At 52.0% G+C, this 25386-nt stretch overlaps 1 protein-coding gene across 4 annotated transcripts in view; it reads left to right on the top strand.

Annotated features, from left to right (window-relative positions):
• Positions 1 to 22491, top strand: part of GSN (gelsolin) — a 54368-nt gene extending 31877 nt beyond the window's left edge. For all 4 annotated transcript variants that reach the window (XM_032306955.1, XM_032306953.1, XM_032306952.1 and 1 more), the window contains 14 exons: positions 4458 to 4619; positions 6223 to 6372; positions 7481 to 7570; positions 10090 to 10222; positions 11477 to 11565; positions 11760 to 11975; positions 13675 to 13808; positions 15965 to 16055; positions 17310 to 17480; positions 18121 to 18295; positions 19386 to 19510; positions 19744 to 19821; positions 21638 to 21698; positions 22110 to 22491. In XM_032306955.1, coding sequence (XP_032162846.1) covers positions 4458 to 4619; positions 6223 to 6372; positions 7481 to 7570; positions 10090 to 10222; positions 11477 to 11565; positions 11760 to 11975; positions 13675 to 13808; positions 15965 to 16055; positions 17310 to 17480; positions 18121 to 18295; positions 19386 to 19510; positions 19744 to 19821; positions 21638 to 21698; positions 22110 to 22279 — 1845 coding nt within the window. In that variant the 3' untranslated portion in view covers positions 22280 to 22491. The remainder of the gene's footprint in view (positions 1 to 4457; positions 4620 to 6222; positions 6373 to 7480; positions 7571 to 10089; positions 10223 to 11476; positions 11566 to 11759; positions 11976 to 13674; positions 13809 to 15964; positions 16056 to 17309; positions 17481 to 18120; positions 18296 to 19385; positions 19511 to 19743; positions 19822 to 21637; positions 21699 to 22109) is intronic.
• Positions 22492 to 25386: the final 2895 nt, after the last annotated feature.

Here is a 25386-nt window from a genome sequence, read left to right as displayed (position 1 = left end):
CATGTGAGACACAGGGGATTGGATAACGGGAAAGCACTGGGAGACGGAGATAGCAAACAGCAGGGTGTGTTCTGGGAACAGGGACTTGGGGCCTGGGCTGGGTGAAGCTGGGCTGGATGCCCTGGGGCCTCCCTAGCGCCCCTTGTCTGCCAGTTGATCCGTACCCGCAGCCTCCTGCTGAGCTGTCCAGCTCCGCCTTCTTCCTTTATGAGGCCTTGGTATATTAAGAAGAGGAGGTGAGAAGGTTGGGACCCAGGCCCCAGAGCTGGAGAAGGACCAGGCCTTTTTGCAGTCCTTAGGGCAGGAAGTGGCAAGAGCACTTGACAAGGAGTCAGGGAGATTGAGGATCAGGACCCAAGGCTACCGCTTCTCACTGCTCTGAGGCTTCGGGCCAGCCGGATGCCTGTGGCGGAGTGCTCTCACAGGCTTATCGTGCCTGTCACAACTGTGCGTGTTTATTGTTGCTGCTGTGTGGACAGAGCCGCTCGTCTCTGAACCAGGTTAGCAGTTTACAGAGCTTGTGAAAGCCGGAGCTGGGATTCAGTGTGAAGGGCCTAGCACAGAGGGGCTCTGAGCAGATGTTTTGAGCCTCCCTGGTCTCTGATCTTTGTGCAGATGGGGCCTAGGAATCTGCATGGGTAGCAAGCCGCCTCTGCCCTCTGGTGCTTTCTCCAGGATGTTCTTGGGCCATACTCTGGGGCAGCCTCCAGGGAGCATCTGGAACCGGATCTGGGGCTTCAGTCCTGAAAGGCCCAGGCTCCTCCTGGTGGAAATGGGAGGTCCAAAGCTGGTCCTGTTTTCCACCTTCTGCAAGTCCTCCAGCTGCCCCCGCACTTGGCAGGCCTAAAGTTCTTGGCCTGGCGCCCTCATCAATTATAGATCCCCAAGGAGTGGAGCTTGTCACGCAAGACTTGTTCCTGTGAAAGCCTGCTCCTCAGAACCGATTCTGCCCTCGGGGTGTGAGAAGTGGCAGGGAGGGGACAGGAGCCACTAGAAAGGGCTGTCATAGGGCCTGGCCCCTCTTGTTCTGCAACCCCCCAATCCTTAAAAGTACCGCACTTTCTAGAGTCTGTCCATCTTTCCTCCTCTTCCCCTTCCTCCCCCTCTCAGACAGAACCCGAGGGACCCCTTGTGGCTGCGTTATATGAAACCCTTTGTTCAAACAGAATCTGGGCTGAGCTGAGTCAGAGAAGCCCCGGGCCCCACCGAGCCCTTTCGAGCCTCCCTTCCATCTCTTAGATAAGGAGCCCAGAGTTTAGGGGGTGGAGGGGACCAGCCCCAATCAAAACATTTTTCTTTGTTTTATAAACAGTTAAATATTTTAAGAAATGTAAAACTTTGTAGCTTTTTTTTTCTTTCTCTGACTACAAGAGTAGTACAAGCTTTGTGTAAAGTGTCAAACATTATAGAAATACAGGTTTTAGAAAGTAAAAGCTCTCCATGATTCTACTTTTAAAGATAGACACCAAATTCAACTTTACAGATGTGTATATATATACACAAAAATTATATATATCTGTGTATATATATAATATATATCCTGGATCCAGACCAACACCAAATGGGTAATGTTTCTCTATGAGCATATAACTATGTATATTCATGTATAGATAGGGAACTCTCTCTCTATATATATTTTATATATCAATATATGCATATTGATATATATATTTCATCACTTTTTTTTATTTTTTTAAAGATTTTATTTATTTATTTGACAGAGAGAGATCACAAGTAGGCAGAGAGAGAGGAGGAAGCAGGCTGCATGCTGAGCAGAGAGCCTGATGCGGGACTCGATCCCAGGACTCCGAGATCATGACCTGAGCCGAAGGCAGCGGCTTAACCCACTGAGCCACCCAGGTCCCCTATTTCATCACTTTAATTTGGAAAGTGACTTTTAAGACCATCTGTTGAATTTTGTTCAAGTAATGTGATGCCAGTCTCCGCCTATCTAATAATTAGACCATATAGAACAACAACCAGTTCTAAAGATTACAGTGAAAATCTCCACCCCCTGTACTTGTAGATCTACTAATGTCTTCCAAGAGCTTGCTTTTATCTTTCTGTTCGTGTTTCCAAGTCTAATTTCCTAGATTGGGAAGTTAATTAATCAGGAGATTCATGTCCACAGTCATGAAATATCAGGCATCCTTTCACTTTATAAATTCACATACAGAGAATTTGTTGAAACCGAGATTTATGACATAAAATGCTTTTCTGGTTTTTTTAAAAAAAGTTTCTATTTTTAAATAACAAAAGCATGCTTGAACAAGTGGAATAGTTCAGAAGCGTATATAAAAGAGTTAAGGGCTTTTCTCTTCTGCCATGGCCCCATTTCCTCACCTCTGAGGAATCCATGGAAATGGTTGGTGTGTCCTTCCAGCATCTTTTGGGAAGCTTTTCAGATCTGCTGCCTGTTTACCTCCGGCCCAACAAAGTCCTTGGGTCAGGGCTGTCTACGGACACTAAGGAGTACCTGGGCTGGTAGATGGGCAAGGCTGGGTCCCTGGAGGGGCGAACTTGAAAGTACTGCCACCAACTAGCTGGGACCCTGGGCTAACCTGAATAACCTCTTTGGATCTCAGTTTTCTAGTCTGTGAAGTGAGGTAATGAGGGTCCCTCCCTTAGGGGCTTGTTGTGAGGACCCAATCGCATGTATGTAAAGCAGGTGCAAGTAGGTGCCCCCTTCCCGGGGACGGGCTTATTAAGTGGCAGCCTCTGTGGTCATTACCAGGTGAGTGCAGGGCTTTGCATCTTCTTCCTCAGCTGCCCTTCCTCACCTACCCCCCAGCAAGAGGGCCCATGAAACAGGGTGGAGGGAAAGCATCTGTGAACACCTTGGGCAGCCCGGCTCAGCCTAAGGAAATGCTCTTGAAAGATCTTGTGCTGCTACCAAGAAAGGGCACCAGGGGGCGCTTCACTCATAATGCGGGAAACCACGCTTCTACTGGACCCACTTTGCTCTGAGCGGTGGCTTGTTTCTGCCTTCTGTCCTGGGTGACCCTAGTTAACTTTGCTCTAAGAAAACCTGATGTTGGGGGAAGAATGTGGGCCATATAGATTCAGTCACACCTGGGTTCGAATCCTAGCTCCATCATGCACTAGCTGTGAGCTCTTGGGTAAGTCCCTTCATTTCTGGACTCCGCTTTCCTCATCTGTAAGATGGGGATAAGGACACCTTCCTCACAGATGGTGTGTGCAGAATGCCCAGCATCGTGGGCATCGTCACTGCACCGGCACTTCTATATTGCTTACCGTGTATAGGCATAATAAGAGCCCAATTTAAACTCACTCCTTTGTGCTGCAAAGTGAAGTGGCAGAAAGGGGCCTGGATGGGGAGGCCACATTTCTGGCCTTGGCGAGAGCCCTTCCGCCTCCACCCCCATGGTACGTGGAGCCAGCCTGGGTATGGGAGGTGACATTTCCGCCTGAGCTTTGCCATGCACTTGCTGACTGCCCTTGAGCGAGTCCCTTCTCATCTTTGGGCTTCAGTTTGCCACGAGGAAAATGGGAAGCTCTGTAAGGACCTTGTCATCTCTGACTTGTCATACTGGGGCTGGGGACCACTGGTGAGAAAGCCAGGCCCTTTTACTTGGTTTCTCCTGAGCCCAGGGCAGTTTTGACCAGAGTAGGGCAGGCCTGCTGAAGGCCCCTTCCCTAGGACTTATGGCCCCTGCAGAGAGTGGCAGAGCAGGCATTTCTGTCCCCATTACAGAAAGGAGAGGCTCAGAGAGGGGAAGAGACTTACCCAGAGTCACCCAGCACGCTAGTGGCAGGGTGGGACTTGACCCTGAGATCGGTGCTCTGTACTTGACCCAGAGCTGCCCCTGAAGGCCCAGGTGGGCACGACTTGCTACAGTCCAGTGGTGTAGGTTGTAGGGAGTAGGGGGGCGTGGGTTGGAGGCATCTTCCTGGAGAGCCTGGAAGGATGGGAAAGCTTGGGATTAGCATTTCTCAAAATGGTTTTGCAGAACACGGGAGCTGCAGGCAGGATGTGGTAGAGAAACCAGTTCTTGATTCCGTAGGTCGGAAAATGTTGTATTAAACAAAAGACAAGCCATTGCTTTACCGTAGGACTTCTCAGAGACTGTTTAGGCTGACGTGCGTTGTGAATAGTCTGGGAGCCAGTAAGAAGCACTCCCCTTGCTTCAGGCATCCTGCAGCCCTTTCCTTGCAGAATAACTTGGAGGGCCAAAGTTCTTAGAACATTTCTTGGGAAATGCTGGTGTTGAGAAAGGACTGTCTGTAGCTTTTCAATTCAGGCAAGTGGACCCAAGGGTCTTTGTTTCTAAAGCATGAGATTCAGAGGGCTGGCAGCAGGTAGAATCCATCCAGGGAATCTGCCGGAAGGCCGCCGGTCCGCAAGCCAGAATTTCCTTCAGTTTGCCCCTCTCCCCCATATCTGCTTCCCTGGACCCGGCTGCCCTGGACTGACGGCTGTCTGCTTGACTCAACAGAAAGGAGGCGTGGCGTCAGGATTCAAGCACGTGGTGCCCAATGAAGTAGTGGTGCAGAGACTCTTCCAGGTCAAAGGGCGGCGTGTGGTCCGAGCCACCGAGGTGCCCGTGTCCTGGGAGAGCTTCAACAATGGTGACTGCTTCATCTTGGACCTGGGCAACGTGAGTCCCCCCTCCTTTCCCTTTCCCTTTCCCAGGGGCCCCTGAGATGCTTCTGGCATGGCCGGGCCCCACTCTGGGGAGGGGGACACGCAAAGACGGGGGCCAGCAAGCCCTGGGAACAACAGCCCCTGTGTGGACACGTGTTCTGTGCATGAGTCTGACACACTTGCAGAGACCAGAGGACAGAGGCACCCAGCCTGTGTAGACTCCCCTGTGGGCACACTCAAGCCTGTCACACTCAGGTGCACAGACCTTGTGTGCAGTGTACTCAGACTCCGACCGGCGGCTAGATTCCCCAACATCTTGTGTTCCTATGCACATCTCATGGACCTTTTTACACATAGTCGCTCACAGACACAGGCGTGTGCCAGATCTATCGGCTCTTGCCCACCAGATGCAGACACACGTACCATGATGAGTGTCTGCACACACAGACTTGGGAGTGCTGTTCAAGGACATGCACACTCATGCATGGTGATGTGTGTGGGGTGCACTTACCCCAGCCCAGCTTACGGACGTGTGATGCTTTGTACCCATTCCTGCCATCCACATGCACTCCTCCCAGCAAATGGGCGTGGCCAGACATTCCACCGCCCCCTCGTTTGGGTTCGTGCTGTGATGTCCATGCAAACAGAGGCAAATATATTGAGCACAAGCTTTTTAGTAAAGTATAATAGGTCCACAAAAGAGCGTGTGAATCCTGAGTGGGATTCCCACTCAGGTGTAGCCAACACCCGGATCAAGACACAGAAGGTCATGAGCTCACGGAAGTCCTCCCCTGTCCCCATCCAGTCCCTTCAAGCCCACGGGCATCCATCCTCCCGAACTCTGAGCCGCATAGCAGGGTTCCACCTGCTTCTGAACTGGATGTGCACGGAATCATTCTTTTTTTTTTTTTTTTTTTTTTAGATTTTATTTATTTATTTTGACAGAGAGAGAGAGAGATCACAAGTAGGCAGAGAGGCAGGCAGAGAGAGAGGGGGAAGCAGGCCTCCTGCTGAGCAGAGAGCCCGATGTGGGGCTCGATCCCAAGACCCTGAGATCATGACCTGAGCCGAAGGCAGAGGTTTTAACCCACTGAGCCACCCAGGTGCCCCCGGAATCATTCTTCTGACGACTTCTGACCAACATTCTGTTTCTGAGCTCTATCCTACGGCATCTGCTCACAGATGGTCCATTCTCTTTGCTGCGTCACCTTGAACTGGGCTGGTGTGCCCCTATTTATCTATGCTTTTGTTGTTCTGGGCACTTGGTTTCTCCTTCGAGGCAACTCCAGACGTGCTCCCCCAGTGTTCTCCCGTGGGTCTCGGGGGGCACATGGAGTGCGCCTGTGCGAGGGGTACTGTCACAGCATAGCTGTATGCCGAGCTCTAGGAGCTGCAGCCGAAGGGTTTTCCGACGTGGTTGTGACAATTTCGGCTCCCACCAGCCGGCGGGCATTTTTATGCACATTCTGTGTGTGAAACACATTCCAAGCTGTGTACTCGCACATGCTGGCACACACGGATCACGCCCACTGTGCGTAGTCCCCTCCTTGCCGCGCCATTGGGTGGGGCTGATGGGAGGCTGGGGCGTTGCCTGATGCAGGGTCCCTGTCTTACAGGACATCTACCAGTGGTGCGGCTCCAACAGCAACCGATTTGAGAGGCTGAAGGCCACACAGGTGTCCAAGGGCATCCGGGACAACGAGCGCAGTGGCCGGGCGCGAGTGCACGTGTCGGAGGAGGGTGCTGAGCCTGAGGCGATGCTCCAGGTACGCACAGCCATACCCGAGGGGTGCAGGGTGGGGCCTAGCGCAGATCTGGGCTGCCCCTTTTGTCCCTCTGTGGGTTAGGCAATCAGGAGGCGAAGTTGTTTTTCCACTAAGCTGGAACTCCTCAGAGAGTGGGGAAGAGCAGCTTCCCCCGGCAACTCCCAGACTCCCCTGAGAGGTGGGGCTGGAATCCCAGGGCCTGGCGCCTGCTGCGATTGTGAGCCGCACCCTCCAGCTGGAAAGGCTAGGTCCTCCACGGAACTGAGGAGGAGGGTTGTGGCATCTCTTGAGAGCAATCCTGGTCCTGCAGCCAGATGGGAAAGAGACAACTAACCCAATCCCTGCTTTCCTCTTCGGATCATTCCTAGTGATTTATGGCCCATTGAGGCAAATGCAGGATGGCATTGCCAGCCATTGTTCTTTGAGGACATATCAATAGAGGCAGAATTCACCAGGAAAAGGAGGAGACTGTGAGCACTGCTCTATGCCCTTTGGCTCCTACTTGTCTGGGGGCGTTGAGTTCCAGTTTTTAGGAAGAGCAGAAGGCTGTTGTGGGGAAGAGGCTGGATACCAGCCATGGCTTGGAAGGGGCCATAACTGGGGCTGTTGACTCTGGAGTAGCCCAGAATGGAGGAGTGAAAATAGGCTGAGAAATCACAGGGATCCAGGTTCAAGTTCTGGCTTAGCCCCCCCATAGCTGTTTGTGCAAGTTACTTGAGCTCTCTGGACTTGAGGTTCCTCCTCGGTAAAGTGAAAGTGGTCATCGGCGCCTCATGGGTGTGAGCTTTAAGTGGGATCATGTAAAGGCATGTGGAGGGAGGTGTTTGTCACTCCAAGAAAGCCTGGGAAGAAGTGGGAGAGTGGGTATCTGAAGGCAACAGGGAGGGAAGGACTTGACGGGTAGCTCTAGATGAGACCCACATGTAGGAGGCACGTGAAAAGATGTAGGACATGTCTGGAGGGCATCTTGCCCTTAGTGGAGGGTCATGGTGGACGCCTGCGGGGGTCCCCGCCTGCCTGGGGAGGGAGCTGTCTGAGGAGCCCAGGCCACCCCCTGTGACCCACCGGGAGATCACGCCATGCTTTCTTCCACCCTCATCTCCTGCAGGTGCTGGGCCCCAAGCCAGCTCTGCCTGCAGGTACGGAGGACACGGCCAAGGAGGACGCAGCCAACCGCAAGCTGGCCAAACTCTACAAGGTGAGCCTCCACTGCTCTGTTCCCTGGGCGTGGGGCCAGGACAGGGAGGCGGGAGACTTGGTCTTCCCGAGCTCTACTGCCGTGGGCAGTGCCCTTGGTCTGGGGGGCTTGGCTCCCACGTGTCTCTAGCAGACATCTGTCTACTTCCTCTGCTTTCCTGCGCCAGGAATAAGAGAATTTGATCAACTGTAGACACAGTCACATCCTGCTCATCTGTGAGGTCTTGGGTGGCACATAGTTTTTCTCTAGGTCTCAGTTTCCTCACTGGAAAATGGGGGTAGGAGAGTAAGGTCAACTTTGGAAGATTTCTAGGAGTCCACAGAGAAGACTGATTTAGGAAAATACTTGGGGAAATACTACAGAAATGGGGACATGCCTGTGTGTGTGTAGTTACTTTCTTTATAATTTATTTCTTGTGATTTTAAAAACTCAGGCTGAGCTTGAGCTGAGGAACTCTGGCCTCATGGCTGAGCACTGGGTGGAAGCCTAGCCCATGATGCTCATGTCAAGCCCTTGGCTTTTTTGTGGTAAGGTTACAACAAAAGGGGGTGCAGATTTCCATCACCTCCAAGGAAAAAACACATTGATTTTTATTCTGATTGTAAAGAAATGTACATTCATGGGGTGCCTGGGTGGCTCAGTGGGTTAAGCCTCTGCCTTCGGCTCAGGTCATGATCCCAGAGTCCTGGGATCGAGCCCCGCATCGGGCTCTCTGCTCAGCAGGGAGCTTGCTTCCTCCTCTCTCTCTGCCTGCCTCTCTGCCTACTTGTGTTCTCTCTCTCTCTCTGTCAAGTAAATAAATAGAATCTAAAAAAAAAAAAAGAAAGAAATGTACATTCATGAAGAAAATAGTAAGCAATACTCCAGAACATAAAAAGAAAATTAATGTCAATGCAATTTCAATAGTTTAAGATAACAAGTGCTATTTTTTAAATGTTTTAATTATAAAAGTAATGAAACTCAATTTTTAAAACACCAGCCTCTCCCGCATCCTTTTTTAAGGGTTACCATGGTTACACGGCTATCATTTTGGTGAAAGAAGGTCCAGATTACATCTTTTTGTATCTAATTACACACTTTTCCATCTCTGTTTGATAGAAATGGATCCAAAGTATTCATGCTTTTCTGTGACCTTCTTTTCCCCTCTCAGCGTGGCCAGGAATCTTTCTAGCACGGCGATCTAACTGGTCCTTTGTAGTAGCTCTCTTGTATTCTATTTTCTGAATGTCAGAATCTCAGCAGACACTGATGGCCACTAGAATGTTTCCACCTTTATTGATTGCGCACAGTCCCTCTCGGTGCACCTGTGCTGAGTATGGCCTTAGAGCAAGTTCCCAGTCATGGATTTTTTGGGTTAAAGCCTGAATAATAAGTCAGTGATTGAAAAAGCTGGTTCCAGAGTCAGATTGCCTGGCTTTGAATCCCAGGTCTGGCTTTCTCGCTGTGCACCTCTCTGTGCCCTGGTTTCCTTGTGAATAAAAAGGGGATACAAGTAGAACTATCATAGCTTTGCTGCAAGGATCAAAGGAGTTCTGTAATGACATAAGTTATTAAGTTGTACAAATTGCTCAGAACGGCCTGTAGTAAATACTCAGTAAATGTAGAACGTTTGTTACTTAAAGTTCTGATACATTATTAAACTGCACTCTGGAAGGGCTCCCAGATTGCTGGGAACCTTGTCAACACTGGAGATTGTCAGTGTTTTGGGTTTTGACTAGCGTGGCACAGATTCATTTTAATTTCGTGAAAGCTTTTCATTTTGGAATAATCTAAGGGTTTGCAGAGAAATTGCAAAGATAGGACAGAGGGTTCCACATACCCTTCATCCAGCTTCTCCTTAACATTTTATCATAACCAGAGACATCTGTCAACACTAGGAAGTTGACGGTGGTTCAACACTATTAACTAAACGACAGACTTGATTTGGGTTTCCCCAGTTTCTTGTTCCCGATTCCAATCCAGGACACCACACGCATCTGCATTTATATTCTTCTTCTTCTTCTTTTCTAAAGATTTTATGTATTTGTCAAAGAGAGAGAGAGAGAACACAAGCAGTGGGAGGAGCAGCGGGAGAGGGAGACGCAGGCTCCCTGCTGAGCCAGGAGCCCGACGCAGGACTTGATCCCAGGACCCTGGGATTATGACCTGAGCTGAAGGCAGACACTGAACTGAATGAGTCACCCAGGCGTCCCAACTTTTTTTTTTTTTTTTTAACTAATGAGATTGGCTGTCTCCTCGGCCAACTATACAGATCTATGCTACCTGCACCCCCTTCCCTTTCTGTGCAGTTTCCCCATTACATGGGTATGGGGGTCACAGGTATGGCTGCGGCAAACAGAAACGGGGAAGGGAAACCTGAGTGTGCCTCAGAGCTTGGGGAAGTGGGTCTGGCTCCTACTCTCCCGTGTTGGTTGAGGTGGCAGCTGGGATGTGGGCCACCCACGTGTCAGCTTGGGGGTCCTGCCTGGGCAGGCTAAAGTGGTGGAGGTCACACATGTTCCTGTGCCTCGTCCCCTCAGGTCTCCAATGGTGCCGGCACCATGTCGGTCTCCCTCGTGGCTGATGAGAACCCCTTCGCCCAGGGGGCCTTGAGGTCCGAGGACTGCTTCATCCTGGACCATGGCAGAGATGGCAAAATCTTTGTCTGGAAAGGTACTGGGGAAAGGAGAGGGGTCTCTGACCAGCTTCCAGGCCCTCGGTGGGAGTCCTGCAGCCCTGGGAGGCTAGAGTGGGTGTTGATGGTGTCCTGGGGCATGGCAGGCTCTGGAACAGAAGTTGAGTCTTGTTTTGAAACCCTGGCTTTGCAACTGACTTGCTTTGTGATCTTGGGCACTTGGCTTACCCTCTCCGGGTAGATGTCCCATTTGGGCCAAAAACAGTGTTTCCCAAGTATGTTACAATACCAGTTCTCTCAGAGGCTAATTGGCATCATGTGAAGAAAAAAAAAAGTGTATAGATCTTTGGTCAGATAAGTTCATGGGCAACACTGGTAATAGGCTTGTTGACTGCAGGACTTTTAAGAGCCTTAAACTTGCTAATGTATTTTGGGGCTTTTCATGAAAGTGATTTGGTTTTTATTTGGGAAATGATATGCTAGAGGTTCGTGGAATCTGTAGGGAATGTCTTGTGGGACTGATTGTCAGAGGCTCTTGTAAAACATTGGCCCGGATGTTTCTGAGAGGGCCCATCGGCATCCTGCTTGGATGCTCTACCGTTAGTCCAGGGAGGAGGACAGAAGCAGGTGCAGAGGAGGGCAGAGGGGGAGAGAGATTGAGCAATTGTAGCTGCTATTATTATTATTATTATTATTATTATTAATATTTGGACCCCTCGGCATTGGCTATAAGAAAGCTGGGGACTGGGGGCTGGCACCTGCTGTCCAGGAAATGTGTAGGCATGGGGAGGCTCTCAGGGTCGGGGTGAACTTCAGACTGGAGAGCGGGAGGAGGTCCCCCACTGCAGACAGATGGACTGGGGCAAGAAGGGGGCCCAAGGATGTGGTGTGTGGGCTTCAGAATTTTATCACAGCTTTCCCCCATGCTGTATGGCCTTGGCTAAGTCACCTAACCTCTCTAAGACCTTGGTTTTCTTTTATGTCAATGGGACAGGATGATAATGATCTTTCTCACAGAGGGTTGTTGCGTGGATTAAATAAAATCAGCTTTGCACAGTTCTGAGCACAGAGTGCATGCTTCGTAAATGGACCACAACTGTTGGTGTGGTTACTGTCATCAGTTAGGACCCCCAGGTGGACCCCCCAGGGGCTCTTGGAGTGGCCATCTTGGGGGTGGGGTCTGGGCTGGCCTGTCTTCAGCCCCGAGGGTGGTTGGGCTACTGCTTCTCCTGGACCATTGGACGTTAGGACATAGCACTGACTCTGGGTGCCTCATCCCCCATCCCCCACAGGCAGGCAGGCCAACACAGAGGAGAGGAAGGCTGCCCTCAAAACGGCCTCTGACTTCATCTCCAAGATGGACTACCCCAGGCAGACCCAGGTGAGTCTCAGGGCCAAGCGGCACAGTGAAGTTGGGTCTAGTTCAGCTGGGGCGGGGCTGGGATGGGGTGGGTGTCTCCCCCTGCTCAGTGTGGACTGGGTGTCTGAGTCTGCCCTGAGGACCTGTGCCAGGAGGCCCCTGTCCTCAGGGGGACCTGAGCCCAGCCCCATCCTGCTTTTCCCTCTCTTGTCCAGGTCTCTGTCCTTCCTGAGGGTGGCGAGACGCCACTGTTCAAGCAGTTCTTCAAGAACTGGCGGGACCCAGACCAGACAGACGGCCCAGGCTTGGCCTACCTCTCCAGCCACATCGCCAATGTGGAGCGTGTGCCCTTCGATGCTGCCACCCTGCACACATCCACGGCCATGGCAGCCCAGCACGGCATGGATGACGATGGCACAGGCCAGAAACAGGTGCCTGGGGGGTTGGGTGCGTGTGTCCAGGCCCCTCCCAGGCTCCCTCCCAGGCATCTCTGGCTCATGCGTTGCCTCCTGCTTCCCTGAGGTCCTTCCTCTATGAGGTTTTGACCCCAGTCTTGGTGGGTAGGATTCTTTTGCCTTAGTTAATTTTCACAGCCAACATACCCCGAGCACCTGCTGTTTGCCAGGCCCTGGCCCAAGTGTCTCAGACCTCCCCCTGCTGGCAGGAGTGCCTGGTGTAAGCACAGCCACAGCTGATTGCTCAGACCTGTGCAGTCAGTGGAAGATTGGAGGCGAGCACACAGATTATGGGAACAGAGAAAGGGCAAAAGGGGTGGGGTAGTTGGGGCAATCTTCACAGAGCTGGGGACACTTCGGTTGGGCCCCAGAGGGTGGGTCGAAGTTTGCTGCAAGAAAGGAAGAATGATGGGTATTCCAGGCAGGGAACTGTCCCAAGAGCCTAGGGCTGCTGCATCCTCAAGAAAAAGCCTTGAATGCCACATCCAGGACTGTGGACTTGATCCCCTAACCAATAGGTGCAAGTGAGGGTTTTCTTGCTTTAAAAGCAGACAGGCAACAAGCTCAGTTTTGTGCTTTTGAAACTTGCTGTGAAAATGGATTCGAGGCAGGAAAATGAAGGTTGAGATCCCCTGAGGAGATTGTTGTAATAGTGTAGACGAGAGATGACAGCCTGGGCTGGTCACGGTGAAGGTCACGGTGAAGATGGAGAGGTGGGGGCTGGGGTTCAGAGATGTTTATGAAGTAGAGTCTACTTGTTCGTTTGTTTGTTTCCATTCCACATGCTAGAAGCAGCAAAAGTGTTCATTTTTATTTATTCTTGCTTTTGTCACTGATATTATTATCACTTGTTCACTCATGCACTAATTCAGTGGGAGGGAAGGATGCAGTGCAAAATGTTCCGGGTAGCGCCAGTGGAAAGAGCTCTGGCAACCTGGCTGAGCGCCCTCTCTGAGCCTCACTCTTCTCACCTGTAGAAATGGGGTTTAATCCCACTCCCTCAACCTAGAATTTTCAAGGTCCAGAGAATCTTGGTCTTGGAGGGCTCAGTGTCTCTGTGGTACCACCAGGTGGCGCTGCAGGACCTCATGACCGCTTGGGGAAAGCTCACCAGGGCTCTGGGAAGAGACCTGCCAGCAGGGTCATTCAGAAGTCACCTAGGGATGCCTCTGCTTCTGGAGGTGATCTGTAAAATCCAGATAACTCACGAACGTTACAGATAACCCTATCATTAGTAATCACCTCAATCATAATTCTAAAATGAGAGTAGCTTCCCGCTAAGTGGCTGCCACCCTGTGCCAGGTGCTGTGCAAGACTGCCTTGAGTAAACTCACTTGATCTCAGGACACATGGAGGTGGGCACTCACTGTGTTACCCTCCCCGAAAGCACGTTCTCAGTACCACTGTGCAGTTCCCTGTGCTGTGCTGACCCCTCCGAGGGGGAGCTAGGGGGTGGGGTGGGGGCATCATGTAAGGATCCGGGGTTTGAATCCTAGTGGCTCTGTGATGGGGGCAAATTCTTGGGGTTCAGCCTGAGCCCCAGTGGAGCCACGTATAAAAAGCTTGTCCTGTTGTATAACCCCGACCCACCGCACTGCGGTTCCCCCGCTGGCCTGAGTTGGGGGGCGGGGGTGGGGGGACTCTACCGCGTCTGAGCCCAGCCTTGTCTTGGCAGATCTGGAGAATCGAAGGCTCCAACAAAGTGCCCGTGGACCCCTCCACGTATGGGCAGTTCTATGGCGGGGACAGTTACATCATTCTGTACAACTACCGTCACGGCAACCGTCAGGGACAGATCATCTACAACTGGTGAGGCATGTGGTGGGGGCGGGGGGCTCCACCTGGGCCCCGAGCATGTCATGGGGCTGACAGGCCTGCGGTGGAATGACCACACTGTGGGGCGGGGGGCCCTCCTATCTACAGGGTGACACCACTTGTCTTATTTCTTGAAACAGCATTTAAACCATGCTTCCAAAAATAGCACATGACCCTTGTAGGAGGTGCAGTGAACAGGGAGAAGCAAACAGAAGCTCCTCCCACAGTTCCACGCCAAGTGCTATACCTAGGGCCATTCTCCTCCCCCGTGTCTTCTAATTAAAAATTATTTGAATTCCATTCAAATGGGCAGTGCATTCACGTCATTCAAAAATCGAGACAAAATAAAAAGGCATCTGAGAAATCGTGTTCCCACCCCATCCCCTTCACCCGATTCTCCAGTCCCCACGCCTCCATGCGTAACAGCTTTCATTCATTTTGTTCTATATGCTCCCGGTAATTCTTCCTGCAACTAGGACTGTATTGCTAGCTCCCTCCCTTCCCTGTCCTTCAAAGGACAGCACCCTGTGTATATTGTCTTGCACTTTGGTTTTTTTCACTTTGTACTTCCTGGAGATCGACCCATGTCAGTACCTAGGGTACTTCCTTGGTCTTTTTTTTTTTTCCCCTTTTACAGCTGCATAATATTATGTTGTGTCGCTACACTGTCACTTGTTTGACAGATTCCCTGCTAGTGCATACTTGGATTGATTCCAGTCTTTTGCTATTACAAGCATTGCTATGATTAGTGACCTTTAAACAAATATCATTTTGAATGTGTAGAGAAATGTCTGTAGGGTAAGTTCCCAGAAGTGAGATTGCTGAGTCAAAGACTAAATGCACTTGTCATTTTGATAGATGGTGCCCAGTTTCCATAGATGGACTTTGTAGCACTTTACGTTCCCAGCGGCACAAGTGAGTGTCTGTTTCCCCACAGCCTCGCGGGTGGACTGTGTTTTCAAACTTTTGGATCTTTGTCAACCTTACTGTAGATAAGACAGCATCTTAGTATATTTTTAGCGTGTGTTTCTCTTGCTGTACTATCTCAAAACTTTATGATGATGGTTGAATGTCTTCCTCTTTAAATTTTTTGTTTTGAAATAACTTGAGGCTTCCTGAAAAGGTGCAAAAGTGGTACAATTTCCATGTACCCATTACGCATCTCCCTCCCTAACCACAGTACAGTGATCAAAACCAAGGAGTTAAGATTGCGTGCAATACTATTTACCAATCTGTAGACCTCACTTGGATTTCACCAGTCACCCCACTCACGTCTTCTTTCTGGCCTAGGATCTAACCCAGGATCCCACATGGCTCTTAGTCATCATGCCTCCTTAGAGACGAATCCCCATGTCCTAATCTATGAAAGCTCCTCAGTCTTTTTTCTCAAGGCCTTGGTACTTGGAAAGAGTGCCGGTTGGTTATTTTGTAGAATGCCTCTCTATGTGACAAAGTCAGACTTTTAAAAGCAGCTTCAAATAATTTTTTTTTTTGAGTAGGTAATCCATACATGTACACAATTTAGAAGGCGGCATTTTTTTTTTTAAAAACAGCAGCTACATCAGCACCTTGATTTGTCAGATTTTGTTTGCTTCTACAGATAACACTGTTAGTTATGAGTTTGGACAGTATAGGAAAAGGTGGGGCGGAAAGCCAAGCCCCTGCCAAGTCCGCCCTCTTAGGGCGAGCACCGTGGGTCCTTTGGTGGACATCTGTGCAGACTGCTCTGAGCAGGTTCACGGGAGGCTAAGTACTGATGTCTTTTCCCGCAAAGGGCTCGTGCCCTTCTTGCTCTTCTGACCTGCTTCTCCCCCCTAAGAAATGTCCTGGCCACCTTTCTCCACCTTGGCATCTCAGGGCACCTTCCCTTGTGGCTGCCCAGCCTGAGATGAGCCCACGGGCCGGTCTGCAGGACACATTTAAGATAAGGGAGACCGTTGGTTTTGCTCAGATCTCAGAAGAAGGCCAGAGGCTGAGCTGGGGATGTGGCATGTGGGTTTGGTTCCTGGCACTGGCAGCTCTTGAGAGAATCCACTTCCCTGTCAGTTTCACTACCTGTAATCTGCAGACTTGTGGGTTTGGCCCAGGGCCAAGAAGACACTCTTGGGTTCTGTGCGAATCTTGGTGCTGAACATAGCTTCCTCTTCCAGGCAAGGTGCCCAGTCCACGCAGGATGAGGTCGCTGCATCTGCCATCCTGACCGCCCAGCTGGATGAGGAGCTTGGAGGGTCCCCTGTGCAGGTGAGACCAGCCTGATGCCCCACTGGGCCCCACCCTGCACCTCGTCCGTTGGGTCCCTCCTCTATGGGGCTCTCCATCCACTGGTCCCACACACATTCATGCAGCGGGGTGCCTGACACCATCTGCAGCCGGGGGCGCCCCTGTGCCAATGCGGTTTGCAGTCTGGGGGGGAGACAGGTGTTCAGCAGACACTCAGGCAAATAAATGTGTGATCACAGACTGCAACACGGAGAGAGGAGCTGGAGAGGCAGCATGGTGGTGCAGGCAGAGGGCAGACGTGGAGCCAGCCTCCTGTGGGTTGAATCCTGTCTCACCTCTGGGTGACCATGGACAAGTCACTTAGCCTCTCTGTGCCTGTGTAGTCTCAAAGCATCCTCTCTCTGCCCAGGATTGCCATGTGGATGAAGAGTTAATATCGGTAAAACATTTAGAGCCATGCCTGGCCCATAATAGTCCCCTGTTACATACATGTAAAGTGTAAGGACATACAGATCCCAGATAGGATCTAACTGGATTAGACAAGGACCTCCTTAGGAAGGTACTTTTCTGCTGGGACCTAAGAAGTAAGTAGGAGTTGGGCAGGCATATTATAGGCAGAGGGAAGAGTATATGCAAAGGCCCTGAGATGGGTGGGGACATTGAGCAGTAGAACAAGGGACAGAATGCCATGAGAGAAGTCTCAAGAGGTGCTCAGAGGGACCAGACCACCCAGAAGCCATGGTGAGGATTGACTTTAATCCTGAGCAGAAGAGGATACTGTTCCATGGTAAATGTGATGTGAAGGGACTTATGGGTTTAGTAGGTTCCTCTGGCTGGGCAAGAGGGGTCTCTCCATATCTAGAAAACTCTATTCTTACCACTCTGCCATCTTTCATGCCCTGGGTTGACGTCACCATTCTGAAAGAATGTCCACGAACAACCCAGGGGTTTCTATTTAAGGGAATATTTGCAAACATGGGTTCTTTCATTCTTGGACTTGACTCAGGGTCAGTAAGACAGGTCCTCATGGGAGGGGAGAGCAGCCAAGGCAGTGCCTGGGGGCCATGAGGCAGTGGTGCTGTCTCCAGCTTTCCGGGAACCCCCCTTGTTCCCGCCTAGCTCCTGTGTGCTGGGCGTGCAGACACCAGCGTGCTGGCCTGGTCTGGAGGAAGCGCCTAGGCCACACTGCTGGGGTGGGGGCGTGAGCTTGCTGCCACACAGAAGCACGGATGCCCCTGCTCTCCTTCCTGACTTGCTGTCTTGTTGTCCTGCCAGAGCCGTGTGGTCCAAGGCAAGGAGCCCGCCCACCTCATGAGCCTGTTTGGTGGGAAACCTATGATCATCTACAAGGGCGGCACATCCCGCGAGGGCGGTCAGACGGCCCCTGCCAGTACCCGCCTCTTCCAGGTCCGGGCCAGCAGCTCCGGAGCCACCAGAGCCGTTGAGGTGAGGCCCAGGCCCTGGACCCCAGGAGGGATTGGCCTGCTTGAAACCTCCCATGCTTGATGAGTAGATGTCTGAGCACAGGACTGGTTGGGGGCAGGGGCTTTGGGGTCAGGGGTTAAGAGGCAGCTTTTTTGTAACTTCCCTGGCCTGGGAAGCAGAATTGTATGTCTTAGACTTCCTCTTGTCTCAAGGATGCCTGGGGCTTCTTGCATACCTTTCATAATGGGAAGCTTACGGCCTAAGAGGTAGTCCGTTCTTCCCCGTGGGGACACTTCCTGATTTCATGCCACATGGCTACCATCCCTTTTATGATGGAAGGTGCAGACCTGAACATAATCCTGTAGGATGGTCAGAGAAGCCTAGAGGAGAATGGGACTATCCCCTCCTTTGTTCTGGGCACTCAACTTCTGTTAATGCAACCCAGAATTCTAGAATGACTATGTTGAGCCACAGCACATTAGTGAATCATGGGAATCAACGAAACCCCCCACTGTCGAAACTCTGTGCCCTCAGCTGTGATGGGGGTGCTCTTCCAGGTCTCCAGCTAAGAGCTGGTCCTGCTGCAGGGTCTCCTGGATAGTAAGGAGCGGGCTGAAGGCTTTCTGTCTGGTTTCTGATTAATTGAGTGCTGCCTTCCCAGATTATTCCTAAGGCTGGTGCGCTGAACTCCAACGATGCCTTTGTCCTGAAAACGCCGTCGGCCGCCTACCTGTGGGTGGGTGCAGGAGCCAGCGAGGCGGAGAAGACGGGGGCCCAGGAGCTGCTCAGGGTACTGCGGGCCCAACCTGTGCAGGTGGCAGAAGGCAGTGAGCCAGGTAGGAGTCGGGGGTGGAGGGGTCTGGTGTTCTCTGGGGACTGTAGCTCTTAGGTTCCCTCCCTTCTTTCTGCCTGGGGGGCCCTTGAGATCCTCGCCTCTTCTAGTGCCTGCCCCCGAAGGTGTGTCCAAGAAAAGCAGGTTGAATTCAAATGAGGGCTATGGTCAGTGAGAGGGAGGCCTTTAGGAGCTAAGAGAAAGGAGAGCTCAGTGGGGGCTGGGGCATTCAAGGAAGGCTGCTGGAGGAGGTGGTCACTTGCTAGGAAGCCTTGAAAGACAGGCAGGAGTAGAAGCTCACGGCAGGAGGAGGACAGCTGTCTCTTCTAATCCTCAGAGTCTCCGAGGACAGAATTACCAGAAACCTGCTCTGTTTCCAGAACGTAGGTGGGAATATCTTTATGCCGGCCCTCAGTCTCTCTTCTCTTGCTCTGAGCCCATTCCTTCCCGCCTGATGCTCAGTAGAAATGGGGAGGGGCAGCTCAGTCTATAACTGTTACTGCCCAGTGGGACTTTCTGAGAGGCTGGACATGTTCACCCCTGCCCGGGCCAATATGGTGGCCGCTTGTCACATTGGCTCCTGAGCGCTTGAAATGTGGCTGCTGGGAATCGATGAGAATGAGGAACTTAATGTTTAATGATAATTAATTTTAATGAACTTCAGTAGCCAAATGTGGACAGAGCAGGTGTAGTGGAAAGAACGGGGTTGGTGGGGGGTGGATAGAGTCAGATAGGATTTGTACCTTGGCTTTACCACTTAGTAGCTGTGTGATGCTGGGTGAGTTGCTTACCCTCTCTGAGCCTCTGTCACCCCGTTGTTGAGCAAAGATAATTATCCCCAGCCTGCAGTGCTGGCGTCATTTGGAAGCCAGAGGTAGTCCTGGCTGTGTGCGTAGGGCCAGGTTGGCTCTCCGGTCTCTGTTTCATCACCTTCAGGTTCCCTCAGGCCCCATCCCTCTCTGGCCCCCTGGGAGTTTAGGGTGGAGGAGGGTTGAGACCAGTGGGTCGTTCTAGGGCAGGTTTGCGGGATCTGATGAGCGGCACTGTGGGGAGGTGGTGTCCGGGAGGCCAACTGCCGCGGCCTCCCCTCACAGACAGCTTCTGGGAGGCCCTGGGCGGGAAGGCCGCCTACCGCACGTCCCCAAGACTGAAGGACAAGAAGATGGACGCCCACCCTCCTCGTCTCTTTGCCTGCTCCAACAAGATCGGCCGTTTTGTGGTGAGCCCCCGCAGGGGTCTCTGCCTCTGCTTCCCCGTCGGGAGTCAGGCTTCCCAGGAGTGTGGTGCCAGCAGCGGGGTGGCGGTGGGGCAGCCCTCGAGGGCACAGCAGGGAGGGAGGATCCCCTCTAGGCTGGAGCATCTCCCTCCTGAGCGCAGACCGAGTGCGCCGAGCCAGCGGAGGGAATGCCAGGGCCTGGTGCGCGGTCCCTGACCCCTTCTGTTCCTTCCCAGATCGAAGAGGTTCCTGGCGAGCTCATGCAGGAAGACCTGGCCACAGATGACGTCATGCTCCTGGACACCTGGGACCAGGTGGGTGAAGGACAGAAGGTGTAGGCTGTCTGGGCTGAGGGAGTGGGAGGCGCTACACTTCCAGCTCGACGATCAGTTTGCCGGGTGTTTCTGGAAACACCCTTCCCCCTTCTGGGCCTCCATTTCTGCCTCTGTAGAATGGGAGTGATGGTACCTACTCTGCTTAATTCAATAAAATGAGGTGTAGATAAGATCTACAAACTCCAGGGCACCCTATAAATGCAAGTCAGATGACCAGCATCCTCTCTCAGACCGTAGGGGAGTGTGAACGCTTACTTTAAATCTATTGATCAAGAAGTTTGAAGTTAGCATATCAGACACAGGCATCAGCTGTCCACAGAGTGACACCCAGAAGTTTCGGAGTGCATCTCCTGTTCTAGAGGGCTCTGAGCTCTCTGCTGCTTCTCCTAGGGAGGACTGTTGGGTGAGACTGGCAGGGGACGGTGCCGTTCATTCGGTCAGCCGGTGTTAACTGAGCCCTGCTTCGTGCCCGACACTGCTCTAGGTGCTGGGGATACAGCAGTACATAAAGCAGGCATTCCCCTGCCCTCGTGGGGCTTACATGCTCATGGGAGATGGCAGTGAGTAACCCTTCCCATCAGAGCTATCCGAGTTCTAGGAGGCAGCCCTAAAGGTGTGTCTCCCCTCTGCCTGTGCTTCCTGGATGGCCCAGTTAGAAGGCGAGGGCTGGAGTGCTCACAGCTTGAGCCCCCAGCTGTGGTGAGCGATGGCTCCACTGGCTCCGTAATCTGTCCGCTCCTCTGCTCGTTCATTCACTGAGCCCCCCTTTCCTGCGCGCGCCCGTCTTCCAGGAACAATGCTGGAAGCCCATGTGGGTGTGAAACAGACACACTCCCTGCCGTGAAGGGGCTTCTGGTTGAGCAGGGGACGCCTCTGTAGATGAGTGAGAGAAGTCAAGCCCCATGTTTTGTTGCCTAATGTCCGTGTGTCAATGACAGGTGCTCTTTAAAATATGTTAGATGGGTGGGGTGCCGGGGTGGCTCAGTGGGTTAAGCCGCTGCCTTCGGCTCGGGTCATGATCTCGGAGCCCTGGGATCGAGTCCCGCATCCGGCTCTCTGCTCAGCAGGGAGCCTGTTCCCTCTCTCTCTCTCTCTGCCTGCCTCTCTGTCTACTTGTGATTTCTCTCTGTCAAATAAATAAATAAAATCTTAAAAAAATAATAATAAAATAAAAATGTTGGATGGGCATAAAAATGTTTGTATTAGAAAATTTGTACTCAAGCTCAAACCTGGTATTTTTCTAAGCCTCAGATCTGCGTGGCCCAGACACACAGAAACGGCACAGAGCAGGCTCAGGCGTATTTGCTGGGAGAGATGTGTTTGGCCGCTCCCTTGCCGAGCAAATCGGTGCCCATAGAGGGACCATTCGTGCACTTGTGGAGCGGGATCTCAGACTCGCGCCCGAGGCTCCTGCTCGGTGTTGGTGTTGGTGAGGGAGGGGGGCACGGGCTGCTGGAGCCTGAGGCAACCTGGAACTGCTGTCCCTCAGCTTCATCCACGCGGAGGTGAAGCCCCCTGGTTGCCAGATCCTCCAGGTTTTCAAGAGAACTGGGAAGTCCAGACGTTAATGTAAGCTGGGAATTAAACTTGTCTGAAGAGACACCGTCGACCGGCATGTGATGGCGGTGGCCAGCAAAGCATGCCGGTAGGCCGTCAGTTGGCAGACCTGGTTCCAAAGCCTCCCAGTGCTGCTCTGTGGACTCTGTTAGAGGCAGCCCGTGTCCTGTGTCCGGCCCCCGGCCCCTCCCTGTGGTTGGGACCCTCACACCCCCTCTCATCTCACACCTCTCTCTAGGTCTTTGTCTGGGTTGGAAAGGATTCCCAAGAAGAGGAGAAGACAGAAGCATTGAGCTCTGGTGAGGACCGAATGTGCCTGTGGGTCTGTGTCCTGTGGTGCGGTGGGAGCAGCTTCCCGCATGGGGCTGGGGAGTTTCTGACCAGAGCCCTGCTAGCTGACCACATCTGATTTGGCAGTTGGGGCCCTTAAGCTGGTTCATTAGTATTTCCCCAAAGAGGAGAGCGAGACTGAGACATGATATAAACTTCGTGAAGCAGGAAGTTGAACTGTCACCCTGTGTCTTCCGGGGTTCACGGGCACGGTGGTGGAGGAGCCACGTGGGGTCATTGCCCTTAAGGGATGGTGGCATCTAGTGCAGGGACAGGAAGACCAGAAGCCACGTTAGGCAATTCCTGCCCTGAAGCCCCTCTCCCTGTGGGGGCACTAAGGATTTCTGGGGTTTCCTTTCCCTGCACGTGTCTCTCTACAGCTAAGCGTTATATCGAGACGGACCCAGCCAATCGCGACAGGCGGACCCCCATCACCGTCGTGAAGCAAGGCTTCGAGCCTCCGTCCTTCGTGGGCTGGTTCCTCGGCTGGGATGACAACTACTGGTCTGTGGACCCCTTGGACAGGGCCATGGCCGAACTGGCGGCCTGAGGAAAGACAGGCCCCACCCCTCTCCCCCGTCAGTGCCTTTTCTAACAGTCCATCTATCGGAGACCTTACAGCGAGCACGGCCGCTCTGGTGTGTGTGAGTGTGTTTTTACTGTAGCCAAAAACAGCCACGCAAAAAGTCAGGGTCCTCGCAAAATTGTCTCAAGTATCTGTGCTTTTGGGAAATCGAATTCAATAAAAGTTTTCGGAAGTACGTGAGCCTTCTGTGGCTGCCTATGTCCTGGGATTCCTGGGGGTGCCCAGGGAGGGGGCCTCACCGGGGCCTTGGCTCCGGTGAATGAGCTTCCTTCACCCTGAGTGTGAATCCTGGACCTTCGAGAAGCTGACGCCAGGATGAGGTGGAACATGCATGGAGATGGGTCCAGGGGACTGGCCTGCGTGGAAGGGAATCGGGAGGGGCCCATCCCAGATGGCCAAACAGTCTGGGGAAGCCTGCCAGAGCAGTCAGGGAATGCCTGAATGCAAGGAAAACCAACAAAAATCCCCAAAACAATCCCCCATCCCCCCTAAAAAAAAAAACTTTTAAAATCATATGGTCCCATTTTTGTTATTTTTTACTGTGGTATAAACTACATATAATACTCATTTCGACCATTCGTAAGCGGCATCCAATGACATCAAACACGTTTACAGTGTTGTGAGGTCATCACCACAATCTGTATCCAAACCTTTTTCATGTCCCCAATGTACATGGCGTGCCCGTTACACAGTGACTCCTGTTCCCCCCTCCTCTCTAGTGGTAACCTTTATTTGACTTTCAGACTCCATGAATTTGCCTTTTCCTGTACAAAGTTTGCCCTCTGTGTCTGGCATGTCGCACTTAGCAGCATGTTTCCAAGATTCATATGTTTTGTAGCAAACATCACAACTTCATTCCTTTTTGTGGCTGAATACTAGCCTGTTGTGTGTATACACCACGTTTGGTTTATCCATGCGTCCATGATGGGCACTCAGGTCATTTCCACGTTCCGGCTGTTGTGAAGAAGACCACTGTGGACACAGGCGTGCAAGTACCTGTTTGACTTGGAGTGTACCTGAGCCACAGTCCCAGCCAGGGTAGGAGCTGCGCTCCCCCAGGAGCAGCCGGTGTCTTATCTCCCCACTCCACTCTGTCATCGGGAGGTGTGCCTTTGGTGCACATGTGGGGACAGAGTTCAAAGCCAGCAGCTGGGGCCTTAGCCATTTGCATTCACTGCCTAGGAGCCCAGACAGGGTGCGTTCTTCCAGCCGTCGGACCCTGTAACTAATCTGCCTGCATCTTCCTGGCTGCTTCTGCCTTCCTTGAGTCATTCTGCTGCCCCAAAGCTATTTGGAGAAATCTCAGCTACTGAAGTTACTGTCACAGAAGGTGCCCCTGAGGCTCCCAAAGCTGTAGACTTGCTCTGTGCCCCACTTTGTCCCCCAGGGCTCTGAATCTCTGCTCCCGCTTAAGGTGTCACAAAGTCCCTTTTAGACTTTCCCGTGAGCTCCTTCTCTGTGGGTGTTCCAAACCAGAGCAAGAAACTGCTGTGAAACAGATCCCTTTTCCTCTCTTCTATCCTTCTGGTCTTTTCTCCTCACGTTTCCTCCCCATTTTGTTCTGTGCCACCTGCTCCTCCAGAATGAGACTCCCATGCCTGGGATTGTGGAACAGAGACCAGTGTGAAGGTTTCTGTGGTAGGAAGGGTGTGTGTGTTTACGCTACCATTTCCAGAGCTGGGGCTCACTCAGATTGCCCAGGGAGCTTTTTAAAATCACAGATGCCCCGGGGGCCCTACCTCCAGAGATTGTGATTCATTGCAGACACAGACTGACAAGGGGAGTGGAGAAGGAATTTTCCAGGTGAGGCAGGTGGGGAAGTCTTGCCTCGCAGGCAGACTGCAGCAGATACAGTGGGAGTGCTGAGGGAGAACATCGTGCTCAGAAACAGACAGCAGCCAGTAGGGCTGGAACAGCTGGGGAGGGCTAGGCCTCCCATCTGAGAGGTGGGCAGGGCCCAGGGCACCTCAACTGCCATGCTAAGGGGTTGGGACCTGATCTTGTAACTCCTGCCTCACCCCAAAGGGTTACTTTCACAAAGTGATTAACTTGACAAAAGCAGATTCCTGGAACAAAAGCAGCATTTTTACCTGGAACTTCTAGAACCTTCTCTAAGAGGCAGGTGGAGGCCTGTCTAGAAAAGCCAGCTCACATCCTGGATACTTGTGGGAAGACAAATTGCAAGTGGACCTGTCCCTGAATTCACTTCCTCTACTGCCATTCAAGGTGGTTTATTGGCCAATTTGAGTTTATTGCTGGCTGTGGTCTTTTGACAGAGTTCCACTGTGCTCGGAAAAAGGAAGTTGCCTAAGGCAATGGAGTCATCTGGACTTCATATTTCTCTCTCAAAGGCAAAATGATGAATTGAGAACACAATCGCATCGACCACATAGTTTCTCTTCCTAACAATTTTTGCCCTCAAAAAAGTGACCTTGTGGGCGCCTGGGTGGCTCAGTGGGTTAAAGCCTCTGCCTTCGGCTCGGGTCATGGTCTCAGGGTCCTGGGATCGAGTCCCACATTGGGCTCTCTGCTCAGCAGGGAGCCTGCTTTCCCCCCTCTCTCTGCCTGCCTCTCTGCCTACTTGTGATCTCTGTCAAATAAATAAATAAATAAATCTTTAAAAAAAAAAAAAAGTGACCTTGTGTCTTGTCACCTACAATGTGTGTGTCGTTGTGATGGACCATGACAGGCACCGAAGAGGCTGGCCTGGATTTGAATCCCGTGTCCAGCCTTGGGCTGGTCAGGAGGTATTGGTTGTGCACTTGGGGCTGGACAGTGTGCAAAGCAGTGGGGATGAGGCAGACCACTGGGTGACAGGAGGTCCTGTCCTGTTTGGATTAAAGCAAAGGGAAATTAAACTAGTGATGGGTTTAGGGTGTCCATGGATCTCAAACTCCCCAGGGAAAGTGTGGGGGCAGGTGCACCAGAGGGAGCCTAGACAAGAAAGACAGATGGACAATTGTAAGCTCTCCTCCTTTTTTGGCCCATGAAAAGCACACCAAGAAGCCAACGCAGCTGGCCCAGGACAGGAGGATCTCCTGGGCCACTTCTGAAAAATGAAATCCACAACA

The sequence above is a fragment of the Mustela erminea genome, chromosome 12 (assembly GCF_009829155.1).
Source record: "Mustela erminea isolate mMusErm1 chromosome 12, mMusErm1.Pri, whole genome shotgun sequence".
In the NCBI taxonomy this organism is placed as follows: domain Eukaryota; kingdom Metazoa; phylum Chordata; class Mammalia; order Carnivora; family Mustelidae; genus Mustela; species Mustela erminea.
The sequence above is the reverse complement of the archived record's forward strand: the minus strand, read 5'-3'. Positions and strand labels throughout refer to the sequence as shown.